Source organism: Gymnodraco acuticeps, unplaced genomic scaffold, assembly GCF_902827175.1.
Source record: "Gymnodraco acuticeps unplaced genomic scaffold, fGymAcu1.1, whole genome shotgun sequence".
Lineage (NCBI taxonomy): Eukaryota > Metazoa > Chordata > Actinopteri > Perciformes > Bathydraconidae > Gymnodraco > Gymnodraco acuticeps.
This window is the reverse complement of record NW_022990425.1, coordinates 48,029-64,172: the sequence shown is the minus strand read 5'-3', so window position 1 is coordinate 64,172 and position 16,144 is coordinate 48,029. Positions and strand designations below refer to the sequence as shown.

The 16,144-nt window shown below is 39.1% G+C and overlaps 1 protein-coding gene across 2 annotated transcripts in view; it reads left to right on the top strand.

Annotated features, from left to right (window-relative positions):
- The first annotated feature begins 13,714 nt into the window (after nucleotides 1–13,714).
- Nucleotides 13,715–16,144, top strand: part of LOC117551928 (zinc finger protein 420-like) — a 38,671-nt gene continuing 36,241 nt past the window's right edge. The window contains exons 1-2 of one of the 2 annotated variants that reach the window (XM_034225008.1): nucleotides 13,715–13,756; nucleotides 14,626–14,675. In XM_034225008.1, coding sequence (XP_034080899.1) covers nucleotides 14,634–14,675 — 42 coding nt within the window. In that variant the 5' untranslated portion in view covers nucleotides 13,715–13,756; nucleotides 14,626–14,633. The other variant, XM_034225010.1, reaches the window with a different exon arrangement.

Sequence of the window (16,144 nt, the reverse complement as noted above, 5' to 3'; positions counted from 1 at the left end):
TTTTGTGACACGGACAGTCAGACTCCGCACACCGGTAACACAAACGAGGAACCAGAGAGCATATGGAACCGCTCAGCTGGCACTCACTCGTGATACCTTGTGTGTAGTGTGTTTTGGTGTATGTAGTGCAAGTGTGGTGCAAGTTGGTGATTAGGACACATCACTTGTTGTCATCTACTTCTGTTGGTGATTAGGACACATCACTTGTTGTCATCTACTTCTGTTGGTGATTAGGACACATCACTTGTTGTCATCTACTTCTGTTGGTGACTAGGACACATCACTTGTTGTCATCTACTTTTGTTGGTGACTAGGACACATCACTTGTTGTCATCTACTTCTGTTGGTGACTAGGACACATCACTTGTTGTCATCTACTTCTGTTGGTGACTAGGACACGTCACTTGTTGTCTTCTGCTTCTGTTGGTGACTAGGACACATCACTTGTTGTCCTCTACTTTTGTTGGTGACTAGGACCTTGCAGTGGCTGGCGTGGACCCACGTAGCTCTCTCTCTGACCCTTGGCCTTCAGAGCTGTCCTACTGTAGTTATTGGGTTAACACTTGATAGGGATGTTTTCCTGAGTGCAGACAACTCAAGGTAATGGATTAGCACATTATCATTTAAATACAAAAATAGGATCGGCCCCTCAGAATTATTTGGGAGCCTTCCTGAGACATGCACATGCATAAATGTAAGGTTTGTGTTAGTCATTTAACATGCAAGAATCATATACTCATCAGTCCAAAGTAGAGAAATGTTATTGTAATTTAAAGGTGAGCTAGTCCCTGCGGATATCACCCCTTCTCAATGATTCTAAATGTTATATTAATTCACCATTTACCGTTTGATAACATATTAGTTTATCAGAAATATTTTCCTCTTCCATAAAACAGGTTTGAGAAATAAATGTTCCAATATAAAATCAATTACTCAATATAATTGACTCTTCCCTCCCTTTTCTTACATATGTCACATATGAAATAATAACTTAGGAGTCTATTTAAGCATGGTGTAATCTATTACTCGAGAAGACTCAGTATCACCTGTGTGCAGCTTACAAAAAAACAAACAATTGTGAAAAACATATATTATGCAGGAAATGCATACCTTTGTTAAAAAAACAAAGCATATCTGATTTGGGAGGAAAAGCTTCTTCCCCTTAACATCTGAGTCACTACTGATGGCATAGCATAAATGATAGTGGGTGTCTGAGGGTGTTTTTACTGAGAAATGTCAAACACATTCAAAACCTTACATTTGAAAACAGGTTTGCATTCCTTCTCTTAAAATGACGTTATCATTGGAAACAATAAAAGCTAATTGTTTTGATGTAGAATCTATCAATTGAATCGTTAGAGCAGAACAGAATGGTCGTATTGTAGCCTGAGTACCGTGCAGCCTTCAGTTTCACCAGGTGGAAACATTGTCCATATAATGGGAATACATGTAGAACTAGACATTAAGAGGCTCCTTTTAAAAATAGTAGGGGCTTTTAACAGCTTGCCAACCTACAGGCATCCTCTGCATAGCAGTATGAATAGCCTTAAAAAAACAACCCACTCTGCGGTAACGAGAGTCATATTTCTGAACCAAATGCCCTAAGTTAAGCCGTTAGTCCCATCTGACTGACCCAAGGGTTGGTGCTGGTGTGACCGGGAGGCTTCCAGGTGTTCTTTCAGTTCATGGCTTGGTGGGGGGAGTGGCCCACGTGAGACAGTATTGTTCAGTTTGAGGAGCGGCATTGTCTCTGGAAGCAGGTAATGGTGTCCATTCTCAGACCAGACCATTAATGTCATTTCATGTAGAGCAGCCATAGCATCTCTGTGACTGCACTCAGAACTGTGTCAGAACTGGGTGACTCTTAGTGAAGCCGTCCAAGGCCATAGACAGAATGGAACCACGTACCAACAAAAGGGACACAAGGTCATCAATGTCTCTCTTTACCATTGGCCTAATTGCACAACAAATTAGTGGGATAAATGTGGAGCACTAATCCATCATCATGTGAAATGTTGAGTTCATCTAAATAATTCCTTATGGGTTGAAATCAAATTAACATTAGAACTAAAGTCAGTCAAAATTGGACTTTGCACGGATCAGAATCTAAGCAATACACCATTTCCCCAGCTCTGTAATGAAAATGATAAGAAGATTAGGTACATTACAGGAGTGTTCCACACCCAAACATGCACACTTATCTTATTCTAGTAGAGATTAGAGGACAAGGTCTAATGTTGTGAACAAAATGATCAAGTCAAAGTTATTTTGTTTATTGTTATGTACCTAATTTAATTTAATAATTAATCTTGAATTACTAATAACTTTAAAGAAGGCAACAATTTACAATTTGGATGAAGTGATTACTCATCCAAAGTGTGTGTGTGTGTGTGCTTGTCTGCCCAAGGTTTCAAACATTTGGGACAGCACAGCAGTGAGAATGTTATGAGAACCAATCTGTTGTTTATACTAAACTCGAAGGAAGCTAGACTGGAACATTTTAAATAAATCAAAACACTTGCACATTAATTAAATACATTTGACATTTAGCTCGAGCTGGGTTCAATACTTTTCTTTATGGTATTTAAAATTGGACTCAAGTAGAACCCCTGGATTTGGCTTGCAACACAAAGTGATACTGATCTCTGTAGGACTTGGAAGTGTTATGATTCAAAGTGCCTGTGAAAGAGAGGCCCTTGGAAAACAACACCTATTTTGTAACTGTAATTACTTATTTTAAAGAAATTGCAACATTATACTTTTAAAGAATTGCTCAATTAATTTAACACATTTATTATGCACACAATAAAAACTTCAACAAATATATTGATCCTGGCTTAACCAGCGACCTTTACTCTGTTGTTCATAAGCTCGGTTTCAGAAAACTTGTCAGTAGTTTAACAACTATTTTAATTTTAGCATCCTCTATGGAGACCAATTGGTTGATACTAGAAATAATTTAAAGCAGTTTAATAAAGAGTGTTAAACAATTTTTAAAACTGTAATTGAACTTCAACTTATATTAATTACCTGATTCCAGTGGCCAGTTGGAACAGAATAATTAACACAGTTTCCATTTTGCTGCAACAGCGCAAAAGTTTTCAACAACAATTAGTATTATGTCTGAGTCTAGTTCTGTCTTATCTGCTTTGTTTCGGAATGTGTTCAATACATTACGTTTTTATTCATTATTACTATACAATACATAGATTAAGAATAAATGAAACAAATAATACAACATTGACCTAAAACCAGATTTTGCAACCCTGATCTCCTCAGGCAAGTCTCTGAGGGTCTCGGGGCGCAGGACGGGGTATAGGGTTTATACAAGGTCACAAAGATATCTTAACATACCAGCAATACCATCTAAGAATGGATTCTTAAAGCAATATAATCTTCTTTTCTTCTTACACCTAGCGCTCACCCTGAACAGTGTGCTTCTTGTTTACATGTTCCCCTGCACTCAGAGGCAGGACATAAAAACACTTTTTATTTTTCTCAGGTCATTTACTTTTGGTGAGATAATTAAAGTTTAGTTCATTTTACCCTGTCTATGGACTGATTCATTATTGTTACAAAACATACACAAGACGGCGGGACAAACCAATATAGACCCCCCATACAAACAATCAGACAAACAAAACATGAACTCTTAATAAACACCAGCGCGACAGCAAAGCTCTTCAGCTCAATTTAGTCCGGATTTTAGAGATCTTAGAGGGGGGGGGAATTCTCTCCAGTGCGGCGTCTTCTCACGCCTCACCCTTGCATACAAGTGATTTATCGGTGCCTGAAAGCCGTCCAAGAACGATAACTAGCTTATCCTCTTGCGACAACCACTAGGCTATTTGTTTCTAGTGGCGCTGTGCCCCCCCGATCGGAGCCCACAGACTTTTCCCTTTCTCTCCAAACAACAGCTCAGTTGACTGTAGTCCGTACGACCAGCCTATATCTACTCGCCATCGAGTTCACCTCAAGGTGAAACACAGTTTGCCTATGCTTGCTTGCCACTACACACCTCTGATCAATTAGCCTATAATTGTATGTATGCACTCCTGACCGCCACCTGCTCCAGAGAGCCGTAGCGCATCGGGTGATGCACGCACCTCGCGCTGGCCCGTCTAACCATGAGAAAAGCGGTCCTAAACAACGAGTGCTTTTAGACCGTCCCGTTTGAAGGACGGCGGTGCCGTGAGTTAAAACCTAGACAAAAAACTGTGATTTTCTCCCTCTCAGCCTGCACTGCTCCAGCCCCACACACACGGGGAGGTTTTACACACACACGCAAGGCTGCAGCTGGAGCCGTGTTTTTACAGAGAGGTGATAGCAGCAAATATCTTTGGCTGCTTATTTTCAACTGCTGTGCTTAGCCACTAAGACCCCCAAAATCCGGCGATTTGTCCAGTACAAATCTTTTGCATTGCTTTCAATTCACACAGAAGCTCCACTTCACTGATGCCCTTTCTTTAAGGTATCTCTAAACATGAGCTGTGTATGCCTGTATGGCACTTCCGTCCCGAGCAGCACACACAGAGGAAATAAGCCAGGACTGAGTCCCCAGACACTGATCTCCTGGGTTTATCATCCCCAAATGTTCATTAACCAAAAGGAAACGCAGCCGATCAGTTTCACAGGTAATTTTAGGATACCGTCAATCACAGATTCTGATAAGGCAATGTCCAAAGTAGATTTGAAAATCACACTTACCACAATCTGAAGATCTGTTGGCATCCTGCCGACAACGCCAATTTGTAGAGGAAACTTCTGTGTAGCTATGCAGTGGGAGTCACCGACTCAGGAAGGAGACACGGGAAGAGCAGTAGCTTTGATGTCAAACACATGATGGTTTATTTGGAGTTAACGGCCGGAGGATTCACATCACAAGTCCAAGAGTCAGAGGTTCTGACTTCACGGTAGAGTTGCCACGTCAATTCTGGAGAGCCTCTCTCTTGCCAGCCCATCTAACTGGTTTCGCAGAGAGTAAACAACATATTTGAGGAGATAGCCTAAACAGTGTGGGAACACAGAGCTACTTGCCTCGGACACTTATGACCTCGAAGATTTTACCTTGGAGTCCACAAATACAGAGAAGGAAGTGTCCCAGTGTACCCACAACACAGACCATCTGTATCCCAGTATTGACCGGTCACAGAATGGGAACAATAACATTATTGGCTAAGCCGCCTGTGTCCTTAAAGAAGGTAAACAGACATCGAGGTTTGTCCTGTATGTTACTAATTGGCGTCTTATGATAATTATTTCCACAACAATGCTGACATCATGACGTCAGTGAGGGTGGTCGTCACTGAAGGTGAGAATACACACTGCAGGTGGAGAGGGTTGAATATTGAACTAACAGGTATCACCATGAAACCCCCGTGCCCGATCACGGCTCCCCTCGGGTCAGACTTCCTGCTCTCCTGCACTTGTTGGAGAGACGCCATCGAGGAACAGTTTTAACCATACACGTACACAAATCGTACAAGTACCCTTTAAGTTTAAGGTCTTCAATGACATCCACTGGTCTTCAATGACATCCACTTAAACACAGACAGTGACAGAACTTCAGTGTTAGTATTATTAGATCTCAGTGCTGCGTTTGACACTGTTGACCACAACATATTACTAGACCGACTGGAAAACTGGGTGGGACTTTCGGAAACAGTTCTAAATTGGTTTGAATCCTACTTAAAGGACAGAAACAACTTTGTTTCTATAGGTAAATACACATCTGAGTTGACAAATATGACATGTGGGGTTCCTCAAGGCTCCATCTTGGGGCCTCTTCTCTTTAACATCTACATGCTACCACTGGCTCAGATAATGAAGAACAACAAAATAAGTTACCATAGCTATGCAGATGACACAGATATTTACATAACAATTTCACCAGGAGACTATGCTCCAATTCAAACACTGAGTAAGTGCATTGAACAAATCAATGACTGGATGTGTCAGAACTTTCTCCAATTAAACAAAGATAAAACTGAGGTAATGGTTTTTGGAGCCAAGGCAGAACGTATAAAAGTTAGCGCTGAGCTTCAGTCTGCAATGTTCAAAACAACAGATGGAGCCAGAAATCTAGGTGTAGTCATGGACTCTGACCTGAGTTTCAACAGTCACATTAAAACTGTTACTAAATCAGCCTACTATCACCTAAAGAACATATCTAGTGTTGCGTTCACACCGCCGGGACTACTCAGTGCCGTTAACTCTTTTGGCCATTTTCAGTCCCTGCTAGAGAGGTGGTACGAACCTGGTGATAAAAGAGTGCCAATTTCTATTCTATTTCTATTGGCTGGGCGAATTGCAAACCACGCCTCGGTAACGATTTTCTATTGTTTTTTAATGACTGATTTTAAATGCCATTTTCTTAATCTCTTTCATTTTTTGTAAAGCACTTTGAATTGCCTTGTGTTGGAAAGTGCTATATAAATAAACTTGCCTTGCCTTGCCTTGCCTTGTTATTATATATATATATATATTGCCACTGTTTTTTAATACTGACACCTAACTTGCACTAAGGTGTGTCTGCTGCTATATATATTGCCACTGTTACATTGTTTTGAAACTACTTACACTTTATTTTACATTTCACACTTTTATCTAACTTCAATGTACATGCATACGACACACCTGGAACGGCGTGATGCCTTATTGTTATGTCTTGACTGTGCAATAAAACAAACAAACTGGCGAAGCTTTATTTATTGTGTCCCACCCCAAATGTGCAGAATAGAAGAATGTGAGAGCAGACAGGTGTCGGTGGTTGAATTTATCTACAATGTTGCAACCTTGTGCAGCAATGGCAGAAACACAAGTCTTACACACATAAACACAAGTCATTTATCATGTCATTTGTTTTAGATAAATAATGGAAAAACACCAAACAAGGGTTAATGTCCTTTTCCAGAATCAGCCTGAGGGGGTAATATATAATAAATACATAAAGATAAAGTCCATTGTTATAATGGGGTATTTTATTTATAAATTACCCTTATGAACTCCATCATGTCTGAGGTCGGAAAGTAAACAAACGCCTCATACAGCGGGTGGGCTTTATACCCCCTCCCCCGTGTAGTTCTTCTTCTCTCGTTTTTTTTTTACCTGCCGTGAAGTGGTTTTGCGGCCTGCCAGTAAACCCAGAGAAGAAGAAGACGAAGTGACGTCAGCGTAATCTTGCCTCAGGGAAAGTACTGCGGTGTGAATGCGATTGGCACTAGCCCCCTGGCGGATTCAGTGCCATGGTACTTTAGTGCCGGCACTAAAGTACGGCAAGTCCTGCGGTGTGAAAGCGGCTTAGGATTAAAAGACTAATGTCACAGCAGGATCTGGAGAAACGTGTCCATGCTTTCATCTTCAGTAGACTGGACTACTGCAATGGTGTCTTCACAGGTCTCACTAAAAAATCTATTAGGAAGCTGCAGCTGATTCAGAACGCCGCTGCTCGAGTCCTCACTAACACGAAGAAAGTGGATCACTCCTGTTCTGAAGTCTTTACACTGGCTTCCTGTGTGTCAAAGAATAGATTTCTAAATACTGCTGCTGGTTTATAAAGCACTGAATGGTTTAGGCCCAAAATACATTTCTGACCTCCTGCTAAATGATGAACCATCCAGATCTCTCAGGTCTTCAGGGACTGGTCAGCTTTCTGTCCCCAGAGTCAGAACTAAACATGGAGAAGCAGCGTTCAGTTATTATGCTCCAAATATCTGGAACAAACTCCCAGAAACCTGCAGGTCCGCTACAACTCTGACTACTTTCAAATCCAGCAAGAAGACTTTTCTTTTTGTCGCTGCTTTTAATTGAACTATTCTTATCTTAGACTGCACTGTAACTTTTATCCATGTACTTTTTCTTTTAATGTTTATTTTATTAGCTTTTCTTTTTAATGACTGATTTTAAATGCCATTTTCTGAATGTCTTTCATTTTTTGTAAAGCAGTTTGAATTGCCTTGTGTTGAAAGGTGCTATATAAATAAACTTGCCTTGCCTTAAGTTATGAAGTTATAGAAGCCTTATCAAGAAGAAAGAATACCGTTGTTTGTTATTTGATTTGAGTTTTGCCTCTTTGTTTTGAATATTGTAAAGGCCTCTTTTCTTTGTTGCTTGTGTAAAAGTCTGTAATTTTATTTTGTTCAAACACATCGCAACTTCATCCAAACCATCGGAGGCCGAGTAACTCTTCAACTGTAAGTAATATAAAGGAAAGAAAACGAGTTGGAAGTGTCTGTTTAAGGCGTCTAGTGGCTTGATAGAAAAACAAGGAATGAAGCAAAAACAATCTTTCTAGTCGGACCCATTAGAGCGTAACAAGTGTAACTATAAGTATCTGAAATAAAAATGTCCTGAAAGAATAACGCAGTCTGCGTGACCTGCGTGGAGGGAGGGTCCGGTATAATAACGTCACACTAAATGCAGTCATTTGGTCTTTAGCAACAGCTTGTGAGAGCAGCGCATTCATCGGTGTTCGTTGTCATGCTGCCAGTTTGTTGACGGCCTGTGTGTTGATGGGACTTCTCATGCTCCCTAAATGTTTCCTCTGCCTTTCGCCAGTTCTTAAACCGTGCTTTCACAAAACTCCCATCCCTGATCTTGCGCTGACGAGCTTATTTTCTATAGCAGAGCAACAGAAGAAGCACACTGCATTATCACTTTCTCTTATAGTGAAGCTTTTTAGAGACTGCTTACACTAAAATGCTAACTCAAACATACTCAAAATAAAACTTTTGTATTGATTTGATTAGTGAACTTTTTGGCGTTGCAGTTACAACTCTCCGCCAACAGGTGGGGGTGCTGCAGCCCCCTCAGCACCCCCCCTTCCCACGTCCATGATCAAATGACTAAAGAAACATCAGAGAGAAGCTGAATTACTGCAAGGAGAGGAGGAAGTACTAAAACATCCACAAAGCAACCACTTAGAAAGCAAAAGGACTTAAAGGGGATCAAAACAGACTTAGAACGATCACATAAATACAGAAAAAGTGTTTACAAATATGCAAAAAGACTGAAAGTAGATTTTGGTGACACAAACAAAGACGCCCCCCGCTTGGACCTTAAAACAGGAACTTAATCTTTAAATTCACACAATTCAAGTTTTATATCTCTCCAACTCCATCTTAGTGACAAAGTCTGTCCACTCCCAGAAACGTTGATCACTTCTCAGGAAAGAAGAGTAATGATGAGAAGGAAACAGACGTTGTGTCAGAGTGGAACATTTCCATGTTGCTGAGCAACAGACAGGAAGCAGGGGGCGGGTCTCAGACTCTGGACCTTCACACTCACATGTGTTAATATGTAATCCACTACAATAGGCTAGTTGCACGGGATGACGTATTTCCATTTCCGGTTCATTGAGCGTGCTCTTCCGGTCTACGGTAGAGCGGTAGAGGGGGTGGTGGCAACACTGGACTGTGACTGGACGAGAGATGGCAGAGGGAAGTGACGAGGCAGGAAGTTAAGTTGAAGGAGGACACTCTGATAGTGAGTAAAAGAGAGTTTGTACTGTTTATGGCAGAGATGCTCAACTGTTCAGCGCAGACTACAAGCCGGAATGAAAGAATATAAATAATTGTCAAATCAGCTGAAAAGTACCTTGATGTGAAAGGGATGCACTGGGGACACGTGAAAGATATCCTAAATGATGACGTCCAACAACCTCAGACATGGACTGGATCATCCTGATGGTGGTAATTGTACTGCAGTGGAATGCTAGAAGTTTAATTGCAAATGGACAAGAGTTCAAAAAATATATTGACAACCTGGGAGAGAAACCTAATGTTCTTTGTATTCAGGAAACATGGCTGAAAGCACAACTGGATTTTATTGTGAAGGGATATACTGCAGTTAGACGAGATAGGGACTCTGGCAGAGGGGGAGGAGTTGCAACATTCATACAGAGTGGGATAAGTTACAAAGTTATGCATGTAAGTACAGATCATGAAGCAATAGTTATAAGGGTATGGAATGATAGAGGACCTATAGATATAGTCAATTATAGATGAGGAATATATAGATGACCTCGGGCTAGTGTGCATTAACACTGGAGAAGGAACACGATATAATTGCACGAAGAATATAGAAACAGTACTCGATCTGACATTTGTATCTAATGCTTTAGCAGGTATAAGTACATGGAATGTGGTAAAGCATACTACAGTGGGCAGCGATCATTATCCGGTGATGACTAAAGTTGGGACCAACATCAGGTTTGAAAAGGAAAAGAAAATTCCTAGATGGAAATCGGGAAAGGCTCATTGGGATGCCTTCCAAGTTGTAAGTACGAATAGATGTAAAACACTTCAAGAGGAAAATGATGATGATATAAATAAATGAAATGATGAGCTGGTTAAGGTTATCATTCATTCAGCTAAAGAAACAGTTCCTGAAAGTGCAGGAGTTAGGCACACCAAGAGTGTACCCTGGTGGAATGGTGAATGTAGTAAATCCATTAAAGACAGGAATAAAGCATTCAGGCAACTCAAACAACTCCATTCTCAGGAAGCTTTGAATCAGGATAAAAGGGCCCAGGCTATAGTGAGGAGAACAATAAGAACGCAAAAACGCACTTTTTGGAGGCAATATTGCAATAGTATTGGAAGAGAAGTACAGCTTGCAGGTGTTTGGGGCATGATTAGGAGAATGGGGGGAAGTCGAAGGAATTATGAGTTGCCAGTTTTGAGCAGAGGGGACAAAATGGCTGTCACAAACGTAGGAAAGGCGGAACTTCTAGCTCAAACATTTAGGAAAGTTCATAGTTCAGATAACCTTACAGAGGAAGCCAGGCAGTGCAGAAATAATACACAAATGGAAAACACGAGAATATTGGATAGAGTAGAAGCGTTAGGAGATCAGTTGGACCTGCATTTTAGTATGTTTGAGTTGAGAAGAGCAATTATTAGTGCTCACCAAACCACTCCTGGGAAAGATGGTGTTTGTTACAAAATGCTGGAACACATGACAGATAACTCTCTAGTCATTGTGTTAAGGTTGTTTAATAGGGTGTGGGATTCTGGCCAACTTCCTTCAGAGTGGAAACAAGCGATAATAGTGCCCATCCTGAAGCCAGGGAAAGACCCTTCAGATCCATCTAGCTACAGGCCTATTGCCCTGACATCTCATTTATGCAAAATCATGGAGAGAATGGTTACAGAAAGGTTAACATATATCTTAGAAAGTAAAGCTCTGTTGTCCCCATATCAAAGTGGGTTCCAGAGGGGTCGGAATACAATGGATTCTATATTTTGCTTAGAATCAGACATCAGGAAAGCACAGACCAACAAGGAAGTAGTGATTGCAGTCTTCTTTGATATTGAAAAGGCTTATGACATGCTCTGGAAGGAAGGACTACTAATCAAGTTCAAATCATTGGGAATTGGTGGTAAAGCATATCATTGGGTTATGAAAAAAATAAATGGAGAAATGCCTTTAAGGATAAGAAGAGTTAAGTTAATGTTGGCATTCTGGGTAAACCTTCAGGGGCACAGTGATAGTCATCCTGCGAAAAGTATTTTGAAAGACTGCTGGGAGCACAATGAGTCACATTTAACAAGTGTTGGATGGATTGCTGATGTTAAAGCAGCAAGTATAGGTTTGAATCAAATACATTATTGCCCCACAGCTCCAATCTCGTCCATTCCACCCTGGTTGCTCCCATTGCCAAGTGGAGACCTCAATATACAAGAGGAGTTAAAGGAAACGAAAGAACTACCAGAAATACATAACAGTGTAATTGCATCTGACAGCTTTTCAGCATTATCGAGTATACGATCAGGCAGATCTTCATCTAGAATGGACATCATAAATGAAATATGTCTAATTTTATATCAAATGCAAATCAAAGGCATAGCAACTCGTTTCATCTGGGTTCCTGCTCATGTTGGTGTGGAGGGAAATGAACAGGTGGATATTCTGGCCAAACAAACACTCAGAAGTATGAACATAGACATAGAAGTTCCACTCAGCAAAGCGGAGGTTCAAACATTCATTCAGAAATATGAAATATGCACAAACAACATGGCAAGATCATTGGGACCTTAGTGATACAGGAAGACATCTTTATAACATTCAAAGGTATGTGGGGGATGGAAGGAAGGTGGGGTTTAAAAGAAGGGAGGAACATGTCATTTCTCTGATGAGAATAGGTCATACAGGTCTCAATCATACTTTAAGTATAATACAGGTCTCAATCATACTTTAAGTATAATACAGGTCTCAATCATACTTTAAGTATAATACAGGTCTCAATCATACATTAAGTATAATACAGGTATCAATCATACTTTAAGTATAATACAGGTCTCAATCATACATTAAGTATAATACAGGTCTCAATCATACATTAAGTATAATACAGGTCTCAATCATACTTTAAGTATAATACAGGTCTCAATCATACTTTAAGTATAATACAGGTCTCAATCATACATTAAGTATAATACAGGTCTCAATCATACATTAAGTATAATACAGGTATCAATCATACTTAAGTATAATACAGGTCTCAATCATACATTAAGTATAATACAGGTCTCAATCATACATTAAGTATAATACAGGTCTCAATCATACTTTAAGTATAATACAGGTCTCAATCATACTTTAAGTATAATACAGGTCTCAATCATACTTTAAGTATAATACAGGTCTCAATCATACATTAAGTATAATACAGGTGCTCAATCATACATTAAGTATAATACAGGTCTCAATCATACTTTAAGTATAATACAGGTCTCAATCATACATTAAGTATAATACAGGTCTCAATCATACTTTAAGTATAATACAGGTCTCAATCATACTTTAAGTATAATACAGGTCTCAATCATACTTTAAGTATAATACAGGTCTCAATCATACATTAAGTATAATACAGGTGTCAATCATACATTAAGTATAATACAGGTCTCAATCATACTTTAAGTATAATACAGGTCTCAATCATACTTGAAGTATAATACAGGTCTCAATCATACTTGAAGTATAATACAGGTCTCAATCATACTTTAAGTATAATACAGGTCTCAATCATACTTTAAGTATAATACAGGTCTCAATCATACTTTAATTATAATACAGGTCTCAATAAATAATACTTTAAGTATAATACAGGTCTCAATCATACTTTAAATATAATACAGGTCTCAATCATACTTGAAGTATAATACAGGTCTCAATCATACTTGAAGTATAATACAGGTCTCAATCATACTTTAAGTATAATACAGGTCTCAATCATACTTTAAGTATAATACAGGTCTCAATCATACTTTAATTATAATACAGGTCTCAATAAATAATACTTTAAGTATAATACAGGTCTCAATCATACTTTAAGTATAATAGGAAAGCATCCAACCGGAAAGTGTACACACTGCAGCCAGCCAGAAACTGTTGAGCATGTTTTACTGCTTTGCAGGAAATATAGTACTCAGAGAAATGTGCTTTTCCAGACACTGAAGAAAGCAACATTCCATGACTTGTCGCTATCAGGGCTGTTAGGGAAAACATCAGGCAATATATATTGTGAGATTATTAAATTTCTAAGAGAAATTGATACATTTAAAAATAATCTAGAGTTTTGGTTCTTTCTTTTGTTTCTTTTGTTTCTTGTTTTCTGCATAGTCTCTTGTCCACACTCCAGTCCAGTTGGTGGCGGTAATGCGCCTACAAGTTGGTTTGCCAACCGCCAATAAACACTGAAGAAGAAGAAGAAGACGAAGAAGAAGAAGAAGAAGAAAGGACAAAATAAGAGGTGAGTGGATTAAACCTCTTAGTTTACAGTTAATCACGAATCAGAAGTTATCTTATTTAACACAACAGCTGTAATCTTCAGGCTAACAGCTACAGTCTGAAAGCTAACGGCTATCGGCTAACAGCTACAGTTATTATTCCAGTTCGGCTCTGGGGGAGTAACAGTTGATATGTAATGCTCAGCTGACTTTATGTTAGTTATTTATTACACCAGTTGTCTTTAAGACGGTTTGAGTTGTTGTGTTGGTGCTCTTTACCATAGATATGGTTTTAAATATATGCTAACTAGCTTATTAGCATCGCCATTCACGTGACGTAGCATTTTTCCCATTGAAATGAATGGGGTTCTTCAGTTAGCAGCTAACGCTAAGCTAAGCGACGGTTTAGCTCATTAGATAAATAGATATACTTTATTTACATAATGATTTATCTTAAAGTGGGAAATGAATGTGTCACAGCAGAAGTGTTTTCAGGCATTACACGAGTTAAACATATTTAAAAGATGCAATAAGATATAATACAAATGAAGCATTAGCAGCAAGTATACAAACAGGACACATATCACTAGAGTATCTAAAGAATACACAATATACAGAAAATACTGTATACATGGAGTACATTAAACAGTCTCACTAGCTAATGTTTGCTTTCTGTGTTAACTTAGTGATAGTTACACACGGATAGCGCTATAACAGTGGTTCAAACAACCATTAATGTAAATTTCTATGTGAATAAAGTCATTTTAATGAAATAAAAGTGAACAAACTGTGAGCTGTAAGTTACAATGTAAGTTGCTACACAGATTATGATGAATTATATCTAAACATTTGTATTATATTAATAATGAAGCAGCTCTGTGGTCTTCATCAGGACAGCTGATGAGCAGCATGGAGGAGAAGAAAGAGACCCCTGGAGCTCAGGTCAGTGTGCACTTCATCACAATATATTCCTAATTCCAGCGTTTCCGCCAGGCGGGCGTCTTGCCTTCATGTGACGCCCTTATTCAGCTCGGAACGCCCTATACAGACATAAATAAAGCAGCGACTGTATTCGCCATGACACAGACAGTCTGTGGTTTGTACTTGTTTAACTTCTGTCTAGTTTCTGAACAGATATGAGGAGCTGTGAGCTCACAACTGTATCATCAGCATACATCACATTCTCCACACACAGAAGGCGGATCATTTATGTACATACTAAACAGGATTGGGCCCAATACAGAGCCCTGCGGTACTCCAGTTGACAAACACTAGACTTATGGTTCTCAATTTGAACACAAGGAGCTGTTGTTGAGATGATTGATGATTTGTTTGGCAATCAATTTCTCAAATACCTTGGCTACTATGGGTAAGATACTGATGGGCCTATAGTTGGATGTCATGAGAGGGTCCCCACCATAGTTATCAAGAACACAAAACAGTTCTTTAGCCGCTCTGTCCTGGGGGTTGTCAACATGGATGTTAAAATCACCAACAATGACTAGACGGTCAAAGTCAAAACACAGACAGCAGTTCAGTAAAGACAAGCAACTTAATTTACAAATGGTTGTCAACTTAAAAACATGTGTTCATGTTCAACATGTGGTAATTAAGTACATACAACTTAAGATTACATTTAAATCCTACGGTAAAACAAGTTTGAACGTTTGGAGTAATCAACTTAAAACTTGTGTTTATGCTACCAATGATTAAGTAAGTGGTAATTGAAAACACCTGATTGTAGAGGAGACGCCTTCTCCCCTAACTCAAATAACTTTGTTGCTTTAACAACATTTCATTAGAAGTTGTCTTAACTCAATAACCATCGATGCAACCTATTGCCTTGATTCTCTTTGTTAAGCCAAGCATTTGTTTTTAGATTGTACGTAGACTGGGCCTCCCATATAACCTGGCTGAGCCGATATAAAAACAATCAGCCAAATAACTTTTCAATACATTATTGATTACTATTCTTTTAGGTACTTTTAGGTTGGCAGTGAACATAAGTCAGAGGTACATGGTGTACTTTTCCTCCACTACATGTATTTAATCCCTTTAGTTACTTCACAGATGTGGATGAATGATGTGAAATCTAATCAAGTGTTGAATCAGACTTTAGTTCCACCTGGAGTAAATCCACCAGCTACCCTGCAGTATACAAAGTACTTCAGACTAGCTGCACCTTCACCAGCTTTGAGAACACTTTCATGATCAATCATTATAAAACATATCATATCTATTATTCTGAAATGGACCAATCTGCACAATGAATACTTTTACTGTCTTTAACTATATTTTTGATGAGAATACTTTTCTACTTTCACTTGAGGAACATTTTGAATGCAGGACTTTTACGTTCAGCTTTTCAACACTCTCTTTTTGCTGTTCTCACGGTCATGGTCTTTCTCCAT